The 21,869-nt window shown below is 43.2% G+C and overlaps 1 protein-coding gene across 5 annotated transcripts in view; it reads right to left on the reverse strand.

Annotated features, from left to right (window-relative positions):
- Window positions 1-21,869, reverse strand: part of LOC123850986 (interferon-induced, double-stranded RNA-activated protein kinase) — a 53,315-nt gene that overhangs the window by 13,254 nt on the left and 18,192 nt on the right. For 3 of the 5 annotated variants that reach the window (XM_064572117.1, XM_064572116.1, XM_064572120.1), the window contains 10 exons: window positions 12,364-12,495; window positions 11,854-11,974; window positions 9,993-10,147; window positions 8,457-8,583; window positions 7,849-7,928; window positions 7,589-7,682; window positions 6,023-6,057; window positions 4,768-4,830; window positions 3,403-3,459; window positions 2,793-2,915 (listed from right to left, as the gene is read on the reverse strand). In XM_064572117.1, the coding sequence (XP_064428187.1) occupies window positions 2,793-2,915; window positions 3,403-3,459; window positions 4,768-4,830; window positions 6,023-6,057; window positions 7,589-7,682; window positions 7,849-7,928; window positions 8,457-8,583; window positions 9,993-10,147; window positions 11,854-11,974; window positions 12,364-12,495 (987 nt within the window). The remainder of the gene's footprint in view (window positions 1-2,792; window positions 2,916-3,402; window positions 3,460-4,767; window positions 4,831-6,022; window positions 6,058-7,588; window positions 7,683-7,848; window positions 7,929-8,456; window positions 8,584-9,992; window positions 10,148-11,853; window positions 11,975-12,363; window positions 12,496-21,869) is intronic. The other 2 variants (XM_064572118.1, XM_064572119.1) reach the window with 2 other exon arrangements.

Genomic DNA, 21,869 nt, shown 5'->3' on the forward strand with positions numbered 1-21,869 from the left:
ATTATAGTATATAATTTTTATCCTATTTTTCCACATAACAGGTTATCTTTACCATTTTCCTTGTTACACAACCTATATAACCATCATGTATAAACTTTCTCATGTAAGATTTCAAAAGTACAGAAAATTAGAACAAATAGTGTCATGACCGCTACCTAGCCATCATCCAGATGAAACCGTTATTAACTCCTGGCCAATCTTGTTTCATCTATGCTCTTATCCACTTCCTCATCTCCCCTGGATTATTCTGAAGCAAATTCCAGCATCATACCATTTCATGTGTAAGTATTTTCAGGATACAAGCCTCATTTTTTTAATGACTGCAAAATAGCCATTGAGCAGGGGAGAGAATAAAACATATTTAATCATTTCTTCATTGCTGGACATTTGGTTTGTTCTAATTTCTCACTGTTATAAATGACACTGTGATTGACATATTCTTATATAACTTTTTCCATCATTTGGATAATATTCTTAGAATAGGTTCCCAGACAGGAAACCCATGGGTCATGGTGTATAAATATTCCAAGTATATTCTTAACTGTGTTATACTAATTTATGAAGCCACTAAAAATGTCCAAGATACTGTACCCTTATCATTAAGTATTACCATTAAAAAAACAATGGAATTGAACAGAAGGAGTAATACTTCATTCCTGTCAAGCAAAACAATGTGGAAAGAGGGGCACCTGGGTGGCTCAGTCAGTTAAGCGTCTGACTCTTGGTTTCAGCTCAGGTCCTGGGATCCAGCCCTGTGTCAGGCTCCGTGCTCAGCATGGAGTCTGCTTGAGATTCTCCGTCCTTCTCCCTCTGCCCCTCCCCCTGTGTGCTCTTTCTCTCTCTCTCTCTCTCTAAAATAAATAAATAATTCTTAAAAAAAACAAAACAAAACACATAATGGGGCACCTGGGTGGCTCAGTCGTTAAGCCTTCAGCTCAGGTCATGATCTCCCAGTCCTGGGATGGGGCCCCACATCGGGCTCCTGGCTCCGCAGGGAGTCAGTTTCTCCCTCTCCCTCTGCCTCTCCCTCTCCCTCTGCCTCTCCCTCTGCCTCTCCTTCTGATTGTGCTCTCTCTGTCTCTCTCTCTCTCAAAACGAATAAAGAAAACCTTAAAAACACACACACACACACACACACACAAAACAATGTGGAAAGAGAAAGCCTTGTTTTGATGCCAGGTGGTTATGGAAGGATTTCAACTGCAAGGCATCTTCCATGGGACAGGAGGTAGGTTTGTTTGGCTGAGATGAGGAGTGGCTAGGACTCCATGCCTGCTTCTCCTTTGCTCACAGCGTTTTCCTTAGCCCGTGTGCCTTCCCCATCTCCTTCCCTAGACCTTGAGGGATAGGTCTGTAAGTTACACATAGTACAACTGTCAGAAAACAACAAGCAAGACTGGTGAATTGGTGAGCATGTGATTTAATACCACCTTACCATGTGCTCTCTTTTCTGAAGGAGTTCTGCTATCCAGTAAGTGGGGGGTGGGAGTCAGTAGGTGCAGATAATATATAAAACAACATGGGGAGCGATGGGTTATAGTGGGAACACAGTGGATTGGCATTCCAGAGAACAAGTTCTAAATCCCCACCTTGTGAACTCTACCTCTGAAACTAATAATATAATATGTTAAGTAACTGAATTTAAATAAAATAAAATTTACACATAAATAAATTTCCACCTTGTTATCATAGTAGGTAGTGTCCAAAGATGGTCATCAATTCTTTTCCTCCTCATATATGCAACCACTCCTCAGATTAAGAGGTAGAGTCTATTTGCTCTCCCCTTGAGTCTGAGCTGGCCTTAGTGATTTTGTTTAACCAATATAATGTGGAACTTCCAAGACTAGGTCAAAAATAGCTTTTGCTGTTCCCTTTTGGGATGAGTTGCTCTGGGGACAATAGCTCTTGGAACCCAGGCACTAAGTTGTGAGACGCCCAGGTGACATGAAGAAGCCAGGTGGAGGCGCTCTGATTAACAATCCCCGCTGAATTTCCAGCCCAGAGCCAGCTTGACTGCTAGCCATGGGTGACAGCCATCTCTGGCCAAGCTTTCTGATGACTTCTTTTTTTAAAAAAGATTTTATTTATTTATTTGTGAAAGAAAGGCGGTGGTGGGGGAGAGAGAGAGAGAGCACAAGTGGGGGGGGGGGTCAGAAGAAGAGGGAGAAGCAGGCTCCCCGGTGAGAGGGAGCCTGATACAGGGCTCAATCTCAGGACTCGGGGATCATGACCTGAGCCAAAGGCAGATGCTTAACCCCCAAGCTTTCTGATGACTTCTGACTACAAAAGCATAACAGATCCCAGATGAGGATGGCCCAATGAGCACAACCAATCACAGGACAGTGACAGATAATAATACCTTGTTCTTTTTCAGCCACTACATTTTGGAGTGGTGTATTATGCAATAACAGACAAATGGGATGGTTACCAACTAGGTATTACCTTTGACAAATCAGTTCGCCTCTTTGGGTCTCAGTCTCCTAATCCGTAAAATAAAGAGAGGAGACCAGAAAATCTCAAAGGTCACTGTAAGCTAGATGATTCTATAACTTCAGTTGTCATCAAGACAGGATCAAAAGAATGATCAATGGTCTATCCAATTTTTTTATTGAAATAACCACAATAAAGTGAAGTCATGTCAGAGGAAGCCAAGCTCCTGATGAGAGATTGACATTTTTAAGGAAGACTAGAAAAAAGTAAATAATCTGCTAATGAAGAAGAGAGAGACATAAAAAAAGAATCATGCACGTTCACACACCTTCTCATTCAAAGAAACAACATGTACTACTTACTCTTTATCATATTTAACACGTTTAATAACATAAGTCTTCCCATCAATTTTGTGCTTTGCTTTGAAAACCTGACCATATCCGCCTGAGGCAATCGGTGTTATTTCTGTAAAATCACAAGCAAACCTGAAAAGAGAAATGCCACTGTTATTCTGAGTTCAGTGGTCATAGCCCACCCCTGCCCCCCACCCAACACTTTCACTTCCCCTTAACATCACTGGCACAACGGACTGAATAACAAACACGGCTCTACCCTTCTATATAAGAAGAGTCCAGGGCGCCTGGGTGGCTCAGTCGGTTAAGCGACTGCCTTCGGCTCAGGTCATGATCCCAGGGTCCTGGGATCGAGTCCTGCATCAGGCTCCCTGCTCTGCGGGGAGCCTGCTTCTCCCTCTCCCACTCCCCCTGCTTGTGTTCCCTCTCTCGCTGTGTCTCCCTCTGTCAAATAAATAAATGAAATCTTTAAAAAAAAAAAAAAAAAAAAAGAAGAGTCCACTCCACAGAAACTCTTGAATCACAATAGTTTCTCTCGCTCCTGCTCCCGTTGTAACAAATCACCCTAGTAATGACATTCAACTTCTGGCTGCACAAAAGTCATAATAAAGATGCTTACTTAAGGTGTAAAACTTCAGAAGGAAGCACCATATTCGGTTCCCCAGCTACCACCAAGCTGTCATAAGAGAAATGAGCATGGTCTCTGAGCCCACCTACATGTGTAACTACCTGGTTTTCCCCTCTCTCTCCTGCCCCACATTCCATCATTAAGTCCTGCCAGTTCTACTCCCCAAACATATCACTGGTGTGTGCCCACTTTTCCCCATCTCCAACATCTTCACACCAGTCCAAGCTCCCGTCAGCCACCACAGAACCGTGCTAGCTCAGACACTCCACTTCCGAGTCTCCTTCCTTTGCTCCAATCCATGAACCACGCAGCAAGCAGGGGGAAAAACTCTGAGCCCGTCTCTCTGTTGCCTCAACTCTCCAATAGCCTCCTTTTGCTTTTAGCAAACCCCAGAAAGTCCTTAGATAGCCTAAAAGGGGTCTCGTGCTTCCCTCCCCAGCTTGTCCCATGGCACCACGCCCTTGCTCACGCACTCCAAGCACACAGCGTCTGCCCCCTGAACGCTCACATACCATTCCTACCTTCACTTTCCCACATGCTCTGCTTTTACGAAACCACAGACCCCACCTTCCTGTGCTAACTCACCCTCCAGGTGCCCCGACATGGCTGACCCCAGAGAAAGCCTTTGCCTCCTCCTCACACTAAACCCAACAGTCCTATTTCCATTTCTTACCAGGTCATTGCTTTCCCTTGAGACCTCTGACCATAGATTATAATTACAGATTTTTCACGTAATTATCATCCCCACAAAGCTCTGTGAGGGCGGAAGCTGTTTCTGTTTGATCCCACTATAAATCCAATGCCCAGCACAGTGCCAGGCATATATGAGGTTCTTATTAAATGTTTGTTGATTCTTTATCATTTTTTTTTCACACTTGTATTCAATCTCCTCCTGTTGCAAAGAAGCTTCACATTTGTTTTAGATATTTTGTTCAAACCCAAACACATAGTCTACCACAAGAGGAACCTTTTTTTCAATGTGAAATCTGGAATGGAGCTGGAAAATGGAAAACAGGTTCGAGTGGATCTATTTGGATTCCTTCAGGGGTCTTTAAAAAAAAATCACTGGTTTATAGAAATATTTACCTTCAATATTAAAAACTTCCATGGGTGTCAGAAAAACTCACATCAGTATCACACAGATCTACATTTACCACATTCCATCTGGATTCATCTAAACATTACCTCTCCAAGAGACGATGATTCTTTGGGGGTCTGACTGTACTAAAAAAAAATTAACTGTTCAGGGAGAAATAGAATTTAACCTGGCTGATGTACAACAGTCCCTTCAGAAGCTTTTGTCGAATGCGCAAACATATCTTTAAACAGATTCTTTTTTACAGGTTTCCCTCTTACCTGACTTCCACAGTGTACTTGTTTTCTTTGGTCACAGGAGAGTTAAAGGTAGGTGCCAAACTTCTAAAATTTAAGAGAAGAATATAAAACTCAAATAAAATAGAACTTTGTCATGCGCTAGTTTTTTTTATATTTTGAGTCAACTATTAGAATTACAAGGTAAAAAGTGATAACCTTTCTTTATGAAACAATATACTGACAGTTCTCCTCTATCCACTGATAATTTTTCACTCCTTTCCTGATTCCTTTTTTTTTGCCTTAACACATTCACTGTTGGTGTGCCACCAGCCTCTCCTTTGTTCCTTACAGACTCAAAACCAAAGGAAATAGATCTCCTTGCACCATCATTCTGGTCTTTGTACTTTACTCCTGGCTGGTGGTGAACCATGTGCTATTGGAAGTTCAAACCCCACTAATAACTAAACATATTCCAATTGCTATCTTCCCCCTAAGCCCTCAAGTCTTGAACTTCCTTAACCCCATCAGTGTCCATGATTCCTGTCTGTATCTCCTTCTCCTTTGCCTCTTCTTCACCCAGTTATTGGAACTCTATTCCCTCAAATCCTGTCCACTCTTCCCATACAGTTTGTCTTGCAAATTATCCTCATCCCTTGTCACTGCCATGATAACCATGGCTGACAGCTGGATCATCTTACACACACACACCTCTCTTCTCTCCACTCAAACACCCACATCAGGAATCATCCTTCCCTGACACATCTCCTACTGTTCAGAATATATTGGTGGCTCATAATGGCTCCCACTGCCATCTTGCCCTCATTGATGACTTATGGTTATGTCCTTGTTTTTCTCTTCCGTTTGAGAAACCAATCCACCATCATTTATATAACATTGGATCTTTTTCTCTTCTTACCCAAGTCATTATGCCATCTCTACCCTACCTGCCTGTCTGCAAAATAATGCAGTTCTCTGGAAAGTGCCCCTCCAAGTTCACTTCTGTCAACCTCTTCCAAAATAATGCCCTTAACCAATGACCCTAGTGATCCCCACAGGCCCTTTCATCTACGGTGCAGTGTGTACCTACATTTAAAGATTTCTCTACATATGTAAAATCATTTGTTTATAGATTTCAAACTTTTTGGGATCCTTAACCATGCTTTCTACCTCTGAAATTCCACTCAAAGAAGGGTATATAGTACTCTACAAGTACTGAAGACTTAGTAAATAAGGTTAATAACCTAAGTCTGAAACAAAACTTCATTTCCAAATATGTGCACTGCATAATGATACCCACCTTTTCACCTTCTTTTCACTACTTTTGACATTGCTCTGTAACAAAAGAAAATGAAAAACAATTGTAGATGATTAAATCAATTATCTTGCTTTATCTTGTTCTTTTTCCTCCTGTACTTCTGGATGGTTCTGTGACATTTTTTTTTTTTGGTCCGTTAGATGAACAGCCTCATTAAGTTGTGTACTCCCATCAAGCCCTGCTTCTCAGTTTACTTGGCTAGATCAATGTTCTCATCTATTCTAGCAACCAGACAGATAAGGCAGGGAGGACAAAAAAGCAATCGGGGCAAGTTCAGCAGAAGCACTGGGTCTCAACAAGAAGGCGTGCATCACAGTTCTCCACAGTGCTAAAGACACAGATGGAGCTCAGGGATCCAGTCTAAAATAATTCCCCAAGTGTTTCTTATCTGGTAACCGGCTAAAAATGGCAATGCTAAAAAAAAAAAGAAAGAGAAAAAATGGCAATACTAATAATTTCATTTTTAGCACAAATTAAATTTTAATATTTAGCAAAAAAAGAGGAATCTTCAATATATCTCAAAAATGCTATTCTTTATTCATATTCACTTTTATTCTGGTAGGTTTTGTAGTATTACCAATTTGAATACGTTGACACTGAGCAGGGAGCATCAAACTAAGAGTTTTTGAGCTCATACCACTTCCCACTGTATAATGACTATAGTATATTAATTTAGCCATTCTGTCAAATGACAATGTTTCTTAAGTCTCCTCCTGTTACAAATGAGGTTGCAAGAACACACTTACATATGTTTCTCTGTACATACATAGGAGTGCTTCTCTAGTAGACATCCCCAGGAATGGAACTGCTTGAAGGCATTGCGTGCACACCCTCCGCTTTGCTACATATTGCCAGACTGTCTCCACAATGGTTGTACCAACTTATACTTCCACCCGCAGCATGTAGTAGTAATAATTGGAATACAGCTGTGCCGATGCTTAGTATTGCCAGACTCAAATTTTGCCATGGTGATGGGTTTAAAAAAGGTACCTAACTGTTGTTTTGATTTGCATTTTCCCTACTACTATGCAGTAAAGCATCTTTTCGTATTTTTGTTGCCCATTTGGGTATCTCTTCTCTGAATTGTCTGTTCAGATCTTCTGCACATTTTTCTGAGTTGCTTTTCTTTTTCTTATCGATTTGTTTACAGTTCATTATAAATAGGGCACTTACGTAACACTAATTGTCACCACAAAAATTATCTGATTTTTAAGTTTAGTTCTGATTTTTTAAAACAGGAGCAGACTATATTAATGGACATTTTAAGTAGTGTCCAGCTGGTAGAAGATAAGCAAGATCACAGGAATATATGAAAACATGACGGTGAGTAGGGAGAGGAAGATGGGAGTGAAGAGTGGAAGAATTTTGCAAGTGAGGAACAGGGGTTAATAAAGAAAGGAGAAAGCCAAAATGCTGCCACATATTAATATGAAATAAGAATGCATGAGATAAAAGTAGAAAAATTATGGTTGAGTACTGAGGCAATTTTTAAATGAAGAAACACAATAGAGAAAAAGATCATCAGGAAGCTAGAGGCTAATACTATACCAGAGGAGTTGAAGAATTGTTTATACTGTTGCTGTTACAATTTCCTTCTGGTGCATTTGGTGAGAAATCATTTTCAAGTGGTGATTTAGAAGCACTAGAAGATAAGGGGATAATTATTAGTTTGTGAATTCTGCCTATTTTTTGTTGATCAGAATTTCTTTCTCTAAATTCTCCTTAAACATTAAACATTTTCATAAAAATGTGCTCTCAGGCAGCAATCTGAATTTGTTAAATTATCACAGTTGTTTGTCCACACTTACGATATGCTATTCACCGAAGTGTTGTTTCCCGAATTACTAGGTGAAGTAGTCCAAGAATCACTTGATAGTGAGTCATCTTTCTGAAAGAAAGAGTACCCCTTAGGAGTTTTAAGAGCAATTATATTACTTCTCCGTACTGGCTCAGTCTCTGTGTGCTAACTACCACATTTATTTCTGGATGCTTGATCTGGATTTAAAAAACAACCCTGGGGGCACCTGGGTGGCTCAGTTGGTTAAGTGTCTGCTTTCAGCTCAGGTCATGATTTCAAGGTCCTGGGATCGAGCCCCACCATCGGGCTCCCTCCTCAGCGGGGAGTCTGCTTCTTCCTCCCCCTCTCTTTCTGCCCCTTCCCCCAGCTCATACTCTCTCTCTCTCTCTCTCAAATAAATAAAATCTTAAAAAAAAACCAATCCTGAGTTGTGAACAGAATTTTACTCTCTGGGGCCTCATGGCCCCATGGCTCGTGGCTCATTGGTGAAACACAGAATGGAGGAATCCTTTTGCTATGTGATTGGTTGTCTTGGCATCATCTAAACACAGTCTTACCTCAAATCAACTTCAGAAAGCATCTTAAAATTTAAAAGTGAAATCCAAAGGCATTTCATACCATTAAGGTTTTCTCTGATTGTATCTGCTCATATGCAAATTTAGCAGCCATCTGTTTTGCCTCCTGTTTGGTAGCACCTCCACCAACAGCATATTCTTTCTGCCCAATTTTGCATCTATAGTAAAATCTAGGAGAAATGATAGAGAGTATTTACCCAAATACCAAAAAAACCCAGTAAATCTAACTTAGGATTTGGAAACAAACACAGATGAACAAAGACCTTAATATAACCCTAATTTAATGGGTACATTTAGTTTGTATCTTGTAGAATATAAATCTCTGATAAGATGACTGACCAATTTGCCAAAATAACCAGGATAGCTTGATGTCATCAGCTTGCATTTGTGTTAGGCAAGGAACCTCGGACAATTATATGAGAACTCTACTGAATATGGAAAAGCAATGTGTATCAGGGAGTTACTATGCATTAATTCAAAATTATTCCAGTGTTATTTGCCATGGAGGCAAATACACCCAACCAGGGTTGAGTCTTCCCTGCTGGGCCCTGAAGGCAGAATTAGATTGAGTGGCTGGGTGGTTTCTACAGCTCCTATTCTCCCGGGCACCCCTAAGTAGACTTCTCTCTTTTAGGTAACTTATGTTAGAGTGTTTAATCCCAAGGAACCAAACAGGTGAGCTACGAAAAAATAGCCTCCTATTTTATTGAGATTGACTCACACAATTCACTTTGGACTATTTCATGCCAATGAATACTCTTCCGTTTTCCTCTTCCTGGTTCTGGCCTAAAAGCCATCAGAGCTAAAAAGTCCATAACTGAGTCAATTCAGAGGACAGTATTCTGAAGGGGTCATTTGGACTATTTGCCATTTAGATTTTTCTCTCTCTCTCTCATTCACTGGGTAGGTTGTAGCCAAGAAACAATCTCCTTCAGGCTCATTTACTTTCTGCTTTTCCTAGTTCCTATCCATTCTTATCTCCACTTCCAAAATCTTGGCAACTCTGAAGCTCTACTCCATCCCACCCTTTATAATCCTTAAATCTGGGTCTCCTCACAGCCTGTGGCTAAAACCCATTTCTTTTAAGACCTGGTATTTGTCTAGAGAGTGACACCATTTAACTGAATGTGAAGGACAAACACCTAGACAAACGGCTCTCTAATCTGATGATGGTGAAGAGAGAGTCATTTTATCTACACATGTGGTCCAGTCATTGTCATACAGCAACTCCCACTGTGATCTGTGGGAGGGAAACATCTCCACACACACACACACCCCCAGCAGGGGCACCCCATTCTCTCTTCGGTCTCCTGCAGACTAAACCATCCAGATATACCTCAGAAATAAAGGATTCCCCAGATTTGATCCATTATGGTATATGGGTCCCAAGTCTTCAGCAATTAAGCATTTTCATATTTTAATTATAAAGGTGACCAGTTGTGTATAAGTCATATAAAACCTTCCATGCAAAAGGTCCCCAAAAGGAAGACAAATATTTCTAGAAAATTAGACATGAAAACAAGCCCGTTCTATTGCTTAGATACAATGAAATAGAAGGAAAAGCTGAACTACATCTCACCTTTCTGGCCCATATTCTTTCAATTCACATTGTTCATAATTTACAGATAGTTTTTCCTTCTGGGCAAGCCTATTCATACGGCCTATGAAATTCTCAAAGGATCCCACTCCTAATCCTTCTGAAGTATCTGTTGTCAGTGATAAAGAACTAACTGCCTACAAAGAAAAAAAAATCTTGTTTAATACAGATGAAAACAAAGATTTAACCATTTTATTTCCTCTAATAAAATTACTAAATGAATAATTTGAAAGACAACTTAGATTTTATGTATTGCCCTAGTCTACTACCTTGAGTAAAAGTCTAAGTATATATCTTTTTCTACCATAAAAAATCCACAAGAAAAAAGGTTAACAATAGGAAAGGAACCATCCTTTTATAGTTTTCTATGGAAAAACAAAATAGTGAACTTTCTTGTTTATCCATGCAAAATACTCTAACACTGTCTAGCTCACTCCACCCTTTGTAAATCTCAAAAAACAAGATAACCAATATTGAAGTAAAGCTATATCCTGGATCACATCTTATGGGGAAAGAGGAATATAACAGCACCATTCCTTCCATTCTTATCTGTACCTTTTTCCTAATCTGGCAAAAGCTTGTCCAAAGTTTTTCTACTTTATTAATCTTGTCAAAGAACTAACTTTTGGTTTTATCGACCTTCTTTATTGTTTCTTAGTTTTCTTTTACATCAATGTTGGGCCTTGTTATTATTTTCTGTCTTCTGCTTTTTTGGGAAAAGGTAGTCTATTGTTCTCCTAACTTCTTGACTTGATTTTCTGGCTCATTAACAATTCGTGAGTTTGCAATTTTGCCTGATTTACTTTCTCCAATTTGGGTTACAAGGGTGACATCATCGAGGAAGATTTTTCAGGAAAGTTATCTTGAAAGTCAATGTTTTCAAAATTTTCAATATCTGAGAAACAATCCTCTTTGGTCCCACATGTAAACGACTGCTTGTCTCATTTTACGGCCAGTTCTCTGCTATCCCATGGTTTAAAATGATGCTGTGGACAGCATGATTTTTTTTTCGTTTTTACATTTTGAATAATTTCCTTTTTCTGCCTCGATGCTTATAGGATTTTTTCATCATCCCTAGAGCCCAGGACTTTCCCAATGATCAATGTTCTTGGAGGCTCTGTGTTTTTCTCTATCTGTTAAGTTGCTTTCATCTGCATTGAGGTCTTCCTTTATTTCAGAAACACTTTCTTTCCTTTTTTTTTTTTAAAGATTTTATTTATTTATTTGAGAGAGAGAGAAAGCATGAGGTGGGGAGGGTCAGAGGGAGAAGCAGACTCCTCGCTGAGCAAGGAGCCCGATGCGGGACTCGATCCTGGGACTCCAGGATCATGACCTGAGCCGAAGGCAGTCGCTCAACCAACTGAGCCACCCAGGCGCCCCAGAAACACTTTCAACTGGAATCTCTTCAGATAGCTTTCTCTGTACTCTTTACTCTGTTCTCAGCCTCCAGGATACCAATTCCATGAATGCTGGTTTTCCATCACCTGTCCTGCTCATCCATCATCCTCCCCATGGTCCTTCCATCTCTTTGTCCTTTGTCCTTCCTCCCCACTGTCCTTCCATCCCTCAGTTGGGTGCAGGGACTCCTGCCAGAACTCGTCAGCTCATTTCTCGCTGTTTCCTTTCCCGTTCACTCAACTTCAGAGGTGGTCTCTACTGCTGGCACTCTAAATGGGTATTGGCAGGCTTTGCCCACTATTTCTTAGATGAACCTCTGACTCAGGGCTCTACAGAAATGGAGATGGAGGAAAAAGACTGTACTTCTGAATGGAAAGAACCTGTGAATGGCTTTACTCTGTGGGTGTTTTCTCACAGAGTAAAGTTAAAAAGGGCATTAACTCACCTTGTTTTCTTCATTAAGTTTTTCAATAGCTAATTTGGCTGCAGCATTTTTGGCTTCCTTCTTTGATTTACCTTCCGCTTCTGAATATTTTCTCTCATTTATGGTAACTTGAAATGTAAACCTGATTACAAAGACAATATTCACAAAATGTTATAAAACCCATGCATTGTCTAAGGCCAAGTGTTCCAGTCACACTGCCTCCTGTGTTAAAACCTGACTAGGTTTTAACCGGCTCAGTATAGAATTTAAGCAGTTACCCTCAAACAGCAAAACAGCACATCATCTTCACTCCAGAGCTAAATTATTGACTTCTAAATTGTGCCAGAGTTGCCATTCTTCTAGTTCATATTTTATAGAGATATACCTTTAAAAAAAAAACCAGCAATTTGGGGTGCCTGGCTGGCTCAGTTAGTACAGCATGCAATTCTTGATCTCAGGGTTGTAAGTTCGAGCCCCACATTAGGTGGAGAGATTACTTTAAAAAAATCTTTTAAAAAAATAGCAATTTACTTTAAGTTATGCGCAGGTCCTTCCTTAGACAGTTCATAATACCTAAGTACCAAGCTGTGCTTCTGACAGTATGTATTAAGTTCCTCTATAGAAAAACTTGGTGGACGCTCATTGGCCATTTCTTCTAGTAACCTAGAACAGAAGAGATGTTTGAAAAAAGTGAGACATAACATATTTAACCTGATTATCCCAATCCAGTGTAGGAGACAAAACAGGATAAGAAGAATCTTCTTTATAAGACTCATCTCAGCCCCACATAAATCCAGAGAAAGCTTTCTTACAAAATCTTTTTCTCTCATGATCTGCACACCAAGCTAATTTCTCCAAAACTTTCTATGTTCAAAACTCAGCTGGCCAAAAAAGGAAAAGGGTCTTTCTCTTCCACTCTGCTCTCTGCTTCCAGTGAGGGTCAGGGACAGGTTTATCCACCTGCTTGAACTACACAAGTAGAATCAGAACTCTTCATGTTGAGAAGAATAAGGTTGAGAGTACATACGTAAAGTGAAGTTTATGAAATCATTAAAGATTTCACTATACAGAAACAGATTCCCCTGTGAAATCCCAAAAATCTTCCCTTTAAAATTTGCATTAGTCAATTATAGATAAATTTACCTGGGTAAATTATGACCCCAGTTTATGGGTCTCATTAGACCAAGAGAGTAGCAATGATTTAAGCCATAATGAAAATCTAAAAAATATAGAATCTAAATATAGGAGCCAAAACTATAAAACTCTTAGAAGAAAACATAAGGGTAAATCTTCAGAATCTTGGATTTGGCAATGGAATCTTTGTGATGACAGCAAAAGAAAAAAGATAGATTGGGCTTTATCAAAAGTAAAAACAGGGGCACCTGTGTGGCTCAGGTGGTTAAGCATCTGCCTTCAGCTCAGGTCATGATCCCAGCATTCTGGGTTCTCTGCTCTCTCTCTCTCTCAAATAAATAAATAAATAAAATCTTTTTTAAAAAAAGTAAAAACATTTGTGTCACACAGGACGCTATGAAGAAAATGAAAATCTACAGAATGGGATATCTATAATTCATATATGATAAGAGTCCAATATCCAGAATATATAAAGAACTTTTACAACCCCACAACAAAAAGACAACCCAATTAAAAAATTGGCAAAGGACCTGAACAGACATTTCTTCTAAATATTCTAGTGCCCCAGGGCCCTGACCTTAGATCTCCTCTCTGCTCTACTAACACTCACTCCCCTCTAGATCGCCTCTAGACTTATGGCTTTAAATTCCACCTACACAATGATGGTTATCAAAAGAACACCTCTACCCCTGACTATTTCCTGACTCTAACTGCTTCTGTCCAATAGGCTGCCTCCCTGAAATGCTCTTGACTCTACCCCATCCACTGTCTTCACCTGATCAACTCTTATTTCCCATAGATTTCAGCTCAGATGTCACTTTCCAGACATCCTTGAAGAGGTCCTGGTTTGGTGCTCCACAACAGCTCTTGTCCCCTTTCCTGCAATTGCTTGTATAACTGACTGTCTTCCAAAAGAGACCATGAGCTACAAGAGGGACGGGGCCAGGCTGTTATAATAGGGGCTCCATAATCAATGAATGAATGCCAAAATATCTGCAGACCTCCCCCACCTGCATGACTTGTCACATGCTTTTCTCTTTGCTTTGAATGCCGTATCTGCACCCTCTGTCCACCAGGCAACTCCCACTCATCTGTGAGGCTCGCATGTTTTCTTTGATGTTGGAGGGGCAGCCAGTCCTCCTCCAAGGGCCCACCACTCCACCTTGCCCAGCTCCCATAACAGCCCAGTCATTGAGCAATCTGGGAAGCAGGTTCTATGTCTTACTCATTTTGTATCACCAATAGCCAGTGGCAAGTAGTAAATGCCAAACACTTGGATGGTGTATAGGAAAATGAAAGAATGACTCATTAAAATGAAATACTCTACTTGAAACCCCCCCGTCTTCTCCCTTTTCTTCATCTGCTGTTTTCCGTGCGTCCTTTCTTCATTTATTCAATAAATGCTTCGCAAGTACCAGGCACTATTCTGACAATGAGTATACAGATGTGGACAGGATAAATTCACACCCGACCTGCATTCCACTGAGGGAAGACAGAAAATGACCATGCACAGAAACAAATAACAGGAACGGACAATATGATGACCAGATGGCTGGAAGTGCTATAATGAAATTAAATAGGGTGCAGCATAGAAGGTGAGTTGGTAGATAGGGGCAGAGATAAGGGGGAGGCGGTTTTAGACATAGTGGTCACAAAAGACCTTTCTTAGGAGGCAATTTTAAATGAAGACTGAATGATGAGAAAGTCCATCATATCAAGATATGGCGGAAGAATATCTCAGGAACCAGCATGGCCTTTGAAGGGATAACAAAAAGATCAAGGGGACTGCTGCACAGTGAGTGAGGGGAAAAGAGTAGGAAATGAGTCAGAGATGTCAGCGCCATGCACATAGACTTTGTAGGTCATGGTCAGAACCAGTGGATGGTGTTCCAATCACAACAAGAAGTTACCAGACATTCTCTAAGTAGAGGGGGTATGTGACTGGATTTATGTTTTAAGTGATGACTCTGATACTATGTAAAGAACAGGGTCTGGGGGCAGGGACAGGTGTGGGCAGCGGAGCAGAGCACGAGCAGAAGCAAGGAGACCAAGCAAGGCTGCTGCCGTGGTTTGGGTGAGCAATGATGGCGGCTGGAAGCGCGTGGTGGGAGTATCGAGAGTGTGAGCAAAGGCAAAGCCGTCACGTTACTGCTTAGTGTCGTGGAGACAGTCAAGCTTTAGAGGCCACACTGCTCTGGGCTACACCCTCTCTGAACCTTTCATTTGTGACCTGAAGACAGGAATAAAAACACGTGATTCAGAGGTGGCTGTGGGGAATAAATCAGATGAAGAGCACCCAGCAGAGTCCCCCACACCATTAACCCTCAATAGATGGTGCTCCTGGTCTGCAATTCTGAAACCCAAAACGCACTAAAAACTGAGGTTCATTTTGTTTTCATTTGTTTTGTTTTTGATAGGTTTGTAGCCCCCTGTCTAGACCTGGGCTGACATGAGCTATTTATAGTCTTTATGATACTTTGTTGTCCACGTATACATTTCACTACAGAAATTGTTTTATTATAGAGGGCTGCCCCCAAATCCTGCTGAGAGCATTCTATAATAGACAGGATTTATGCTGCCTTACTTTTCTAAAATCCCAAACTCTTGGAATACCAGAACATGCCCAAGGGTGTTTGATAAGGATCTGTAGCTGTACCATTATTTTTAGGAACCAGTGTCATTTACTTCAGTTACAACCATGAGACCATACATCAGATTGGGAGGGGATCACAGATATCAGAAGAGCAGTTATGGAAGAGCCCTTAGCAATTAGAACCTGAAGTTCTATCAACTACTCTAAACCCTTGGCGCTTTTAATGTTAAGTAACTGCCGCTCATCAGAATGACAAGCCAGTTCGAATTTAAGTGAACTATATGTGCAAACTAAGAAAGTGCTGAATTAACATGTTTGAAAAAGTACTTCCAAGTCTGGAAAAAAGAAACGGCAGGCTTCTTTTCAACTACTGTCCATAAATCTTGTTTTGGGGCGCCTGGGTGGCTCAGTTGGTTAAGCGACTGCTTTTGGCTCAGGTCATGATCCTGGAGTCCCTGGATCGAGTCCCACATCGGGCTCCCTGCTCGACGGGGAGTCTGCTTCTCCCTCTGACCCTCCCCCCTCTCATGTGCTCTCTCTCTCATTCTCTCTGTCTCAAATAAATAAATAAAATCTTTAAAATAAATAAATAAATAAATAAATAAATCTTGTTTTGATTCTACGTTATCATTTTCCTAAAGGAAATCTCCAGCAAAAATCACTATCGGGGGTTATGTGTCCATCTTCCTCATCTTGTTCCTTCTGGCAGACTCTGAGCTCCCTGTGGACCCAGCCCCTTCCAGGTCCTGCACAATGCTTAGCTATTACTATTACTATTACTATTACTATTCATTAAACATATATTTAAAGAGGCCCTATTACTACTAGGTGCTGGGGTGGCACCAGAGCACAAAACCCTGCTCTTGTGAACTTACTAGCGGAGGAACACAGACAAATCCATAAAATAATGTCACAGGCTGATAACTACTATGTTGAAAACTGAAGCAGAGTAAGGGGGGGGGGGGACAGTCAGGGAAGGGCGGGGTTTCTTTTACATAGCTGGTTGTTCAGAGAAGGCTGCTCTGATGAGATGACATTGCAAGAAGTACAGGGTAAAGCAAAAGAATGACCCATGCAGGCATCTGGGGGAAGAGCTTTCCAGGAAGGGGAAACAGGTGTGCAAAGGCCCAGAGGCAGGCATGTGCTTGCCTGCCTCCCAAAACAGCAATGAGGCCTGTCTGGTCGCAGTGGAGAGAGCAAGGGGCCTTGTCTGCGCCATTTACTGAATTTTTTTTTTTTTAAGATTTATTTATATATTTGAGAGAGAGAGAGCGCGCGAGAGAGCTGGGGGGGGGGAGGGGCAGAGGGAGAGACAGAATCTCGAGCAGGTTCCCTGCTGAACACCGAGCCCTGCGTGGCGGGAGGCGGGGAGGCTCCAGATGGCTGGAGGCTGTGCTCCACCTCACGACCCCCAGATCAAGACCTGAGCAGAAATCAAGAGTCCGCGGCTTAACCGAGCCACCCAGGGGCCACCACTGACGGAATCCTCAGGAGATGGTGAGCTATTGGGGTGATCCGAGCAGAGGAGTGTCCTGTTCTGACTTAAAGGACCCCCTCGGCAGCTGCAGTGTTGAGAAAAGATATGGGGGACGGGGTGGTACGGAGTTGGGGCGGGGGTGAGGGGTGGGGTGGGGTGGGCTAAAAGGCCCGGCCATTGAGAAACAATTGCAACTGGGTAGGCAGGAGATGTTCAGCCAGGGCCTATTTAGCCAATCTATGGCAAATCCAGGCCTCCATATTTCCCATCTGTCATCTTTCCCAACTTAACTGTTTTCCGCTAGATCCCCCGCCACCCCGCCACTCCGGCCCGGGAAATTCGTTACTTGCTCTTAGAGAAACTCTTGGCGGGGGCGGGGGGGAACGGCTGTCAGTCCCCAGCGCGCTGCGCGATCGCTTCCCGGGCTCCGGGCCTCGGACAGCCCTCCCGCGCGGCCGGGTAGAGGTCGGGGGCCTCTCCCCAGCCTGCACGTCCCGAGCCGGGACTCGCCCTTCGCCGCGCCCGCGCCGCCCCCCACCTGCACGCCAGAGCCCCCCGCGCTCCCCGGACGCCCGGAGCCCCGCTCACCCCGCGCCGCCGCCGCCGCCGCCGCCGCCCGCAGGGTCCCGGCCGCTCACTCTCGCTTTCGTTTTCCCCGCGGGCTCCGCCTTCCCCGGCGGCCGCCCGGCCCTCTCCTGCTCGGGGAGCGCAGGAAGCTGGAGCCTCCGTCCGAGTCCGCGCCGGGCGCGCTGCCACCTACGTGCCGCCCCTTAGCCGCCAGGCGCGCGAGGACCCTGCGGGGGCACCCGCTTCCTCTGCGCCCTCCCCGCCAGCCCGGCTCCCGCGTGGGCTTCTGCCCTGCCCCGGTGCGCGGGAAGGGTCAGCAGGGGGGAAGGGAGCCCACCGAGGTCCCCCAGCACCGGCGGTCGACCAAGGTGGATATTATCCGCTCCATTTCATGATCAAAAAAACAGTAAATTAACCCGCCCAGAGTCCTGCTGCTAAGTGGCAGAGCCAGGATTCAACTCAAGGTCAGGCCCGTAAACACCAAAGTACTCCGTGCCCTTTTCACTCTGCTGCTTCCTCACCTTTGCGAGGCCGGGGGAGGTAGAGCCCTGGGGACCTAGCCTTCCTTCGGTCAGTTTCTACCCCATCCGTTCATTCAACAGGTCCTTGTCAGCGCCGCTGTAAGCACCCGCCAGTCCAGCAATGAGGAGAGCCACCTACCTGCTCCCTGTGGGACCTCGTGGAGTTTTCCTACCAAAGCCCCACTAAGTAGTCCTCTATTTATAAGAAACAGACACGGTGATTGAGGAGTGCTGAGGACTTAAAACGAATACTGACAAGTAGGTGCCATTACTATACCTATTTAACAGATGAGAAAACTGAGGTCTGGGCGCCTGGGTGGCTCAGTTGGTTGAGCGGCTGCCTTCGGCTCAGGTCATGATCCCAGGGTCCTGGGATCGAGTCCCGCATCGGGCTCCCTGCTCTGCGGGAAGCCTGCTTCTCCCTCTCCCACTCCCCCTGCTTGTGTTCCCTCTCTCGCTGTCTCTCTCTCTGTCAAATAAATAAATAAAGTCTTAAAAAAAAAAAAAAGAAGTGGACTGATGTTCTACAACAGCCCCTCTGGGAGTTGGCCCTGAAGGATAGTGGGAGAAAGGAAATCCTTCCCGTGGACACAACTTTGAGCAGTACCTTTAGTTGTCACGTGGAAAGAGAGAAAGCTAGTGGCTTGGATAGAACCAGTGTCTAGCAGGTTAGCTGGATAGTCAGAGATTTGGAAGGAACAAGATCAGAGGATTGGTGATAAGGTGGCCTGAGGAAAACGATGTGGGTGAACCAGTTAGACACAGAGTATGAGCATATTGTGAATGTTCATCAAAGGCATCCTCTTCCTGAGGAGGCTTTTGAGAAGCAGGTGGGCAGGAAGACTTCTGTAGATGTCAGTCAGTCTTTTCCCCAGCCACCCCGGGCGCTTGTTCAAGGAATGAGGAGACTATGGCGGTAGGAACATATGATATGTGTGAGTTCATCAACATGAAATTCTCATCAAGGCTGATCTGGCTGCTGAGCACCCAATATCTCACATCAGGGACCAACTCTGCGCCCCAGTGGAGAGGACCATACCCCAAGGGAGACCAGCCAGCCACTTTGTGGCAGACAGGTTAATGCCAGGACCTTGTGGGCAGGGATTTGCCCTCTGGGGGGTAAACCTTTATTGCAGATATGGATTTGCTTTTCCTTCCTGCAGTGCGTTTGCCAGCATCATCATTGTTGGACATTCTGAATACCTTGCTCACCATCATCATATCCCTCACTAAGAAACCCATTTTACAGAAAAAGAAGTGACTGCCATAGGATTCAATGACGTTATTCTGAACCTCATTACCCCAAGCAGCTGGCCATATTGGACAGTAGGGTGGAGTAAGGAAGACCCAGGTACAGCCCCAAGTAGGAGACAGCACTTAGCAAGCTGGGTGTGTTGCCCTTCATGGGCAGTTATGTTCTAAACCAAATTGCTGTTTTTTTTCCATGGCCAGGACACATGAACTCAGGAACAGTAAAAGTGAGAGGGTTGTGTCCCACACTTAAACCTAGTTAGGGGCACCTGGGTGGCTCAGTCGTTGGGCATCTGCCTTCGGCTCAGGTCATGATCTCAGGGTCCTGGGATCGAGCCCCGCATCGGGCTCCCTGCTCAGCGGGGAGCCTGCTTCTCTCTCTCCCTCTTCCCCCAGCTTGTGCACCTGCCCGCATGCTCTCTTTCTTTCAAATAAATAAATAAAATCTTTAAAAAAATAAAATAAAAAAATAAACCTAGTTATGCACTTGCAAAATAGTGCTTCCTGTTCCTATGACATTGGGCTGTGTTTCCACTAGGGGACACATAATTCTTTGAATAGGAATTTGAAACTCTATCTCGATATTGCCATCAGCCAGCAAGGAAATAAGGGGGTTACTGAACTGGCTGGGGGGATCGATAAGGGAAAACAGTGATGCAGCCACACAACAGGGTCAGGGACAAGCATGTCTTCGACCCAGGAGTTCCTCCAAAGTTGCTTCTAGTAATTCCCTGTTCAATGTTACATGTTAATGGAAATCTATAGCTGTTCAACAAGGAAGGACTGTTTGGGGCTCAAATCCTTCAAGATTGAAGGTTTGTGTCACCCTACTGGCTGGGAAGATTTCTGAGGGCAAAGAGAACAATGAATAAGGAAGTAATAAACACCATCTCTGGTCTCATTTCCTGTTGCAGAATAAAGGACTGTAGAAGCTACATATTTTTCTTCCTGGCTTTGTTTTTTGTAGGTATTAATGAACTTCTTTTAATTGCTTTACCTTTTCCTTTTATATGAGATTTGCTGCTGGTGGTGAATTTTATAAGATGGTCTTTAGGTTAGAGTGTCTTAAGGTGGAATTTGTGCCTAAAAGAGAAGAGGAAGGAACATCACATAGCAATGGGTGTAAAGATTCAGGGATAGGATAAGCATGTTTTCGTTTGAAGGAGGGAACAGCAGCATTAGGTGGGAACAGAGTTCTGTTGTTGGCTTGAAAGATTATTAGCGGAAGCTGTGGACTGCACTAGATATTGTTAATTTTTATTTAGCTTCCATTCTCACTCCCTTCTATGTCTCCCTATGCCCTGGGTTATAATGTATGGAAGGTTAAAATCACATTTTCCAGATTTCTATGGAGTTAAAATTCTGGACATAATTTGAGTTCTGCTGATGACTGATGAACAGTGGTGCAAGATCTGGAAGATGGAGGGGAGGAAAAAGCCATCCTTCTGTGACAGAACGAGCTGACAAGCAAGCACCTCTGCTCAGTGGAGCTGGACTCCAGGTGTCCTTGTCAGTGCTCCAAGGGCATGGGACATCTGTGGTGGCAGAACTCTGGATGGCAGATACAGTGGAAGTCTCCATTCTGCCATCCCTTCCAACACATACACGTTCATTTCCTACTAAATCATTACGCTCAACATTCTTAGTGGTTTCTGTTTCCGGTACTGCACCAGGAGAAACCTCCCTGGACATGGAGCCTACACTGAGAGAGTAGAGTTGAGAAGTGAAGATTAAGAATCAGGTCCTTGTCTGATCAAGCCTCACCTGAACCAGACACATCCTAGACCAGTCTGTTAAAAGAAGGGCAGTGTGGTCAGTTAAGTGGCTGACTCTTGGTTTTGGCTTGGGTCATACTCTCAGGGTCATGGGATTGAGCTCTGTGTCAGGCTTTGAGCTCAGCAGGGAGTCTATTTAGGATTCTCTCTCCCTCTCCTTCTGCCCCTGCCCCCACCCCCGTGCTCGCTCTCTTAAGTAAATAAATAAAATCTTTTTTAAAAAATGAGGGGGTGCCTGGGTGGCTCAGTCAGTTGGGCGTCTGACTCTTGGTCTCAGCTCAGGTCATGACCTCATGGGTCATGCAATCCAGTGGTGAGGGGCCACAGAGCTCAGCTCAGCGGGAAGTCTGCTTGATATTCTCTCTTTCCCCTCTCCCTTCGCCCCTCCCCGCCTCCAAAATAAATAAATTTTTTTTTAAAGAAACTAATTTCTATTTAAACACCTAAGGACACGGTATGGTTTTTGCCCAACATCACATTTCCAGTACAGCGCTGCACATAGTAGGTACTCAATAAAGATTTATTGAATAAATTAGTGAATGAAGTGACTTTTTTACTAAGAAGTGGTTTTTAGAATATTAGATCAGTTAGGATACTTTTGATGTAATAAACATAAAATCAAACACAAATTGGTTTACAGTAGAAAGCAGAGGAAGAGAGGATTCTTTTTTTTTTTTTTAAGATTTTATTTATTTATTTGACAGAGAGAGCACAAGCAG

This window comes from Mirounga angustirostris, unplaced genomic scaffold (assembly GCF_029215605.1).
Source record: "Mirounga angustirostris isolate CCGP_5_RB_7025 unplaced genomic scaffold, mMirAng1.0.hap1 SCAF_10, whole genome shotgun sequence".
Classification (NCBI taxonomy): Eukaryota; Metazoa; Chordata; class Mammalia; order Carnivora; family Phocidae; genus Mirounga; species Mirounga angustirostris.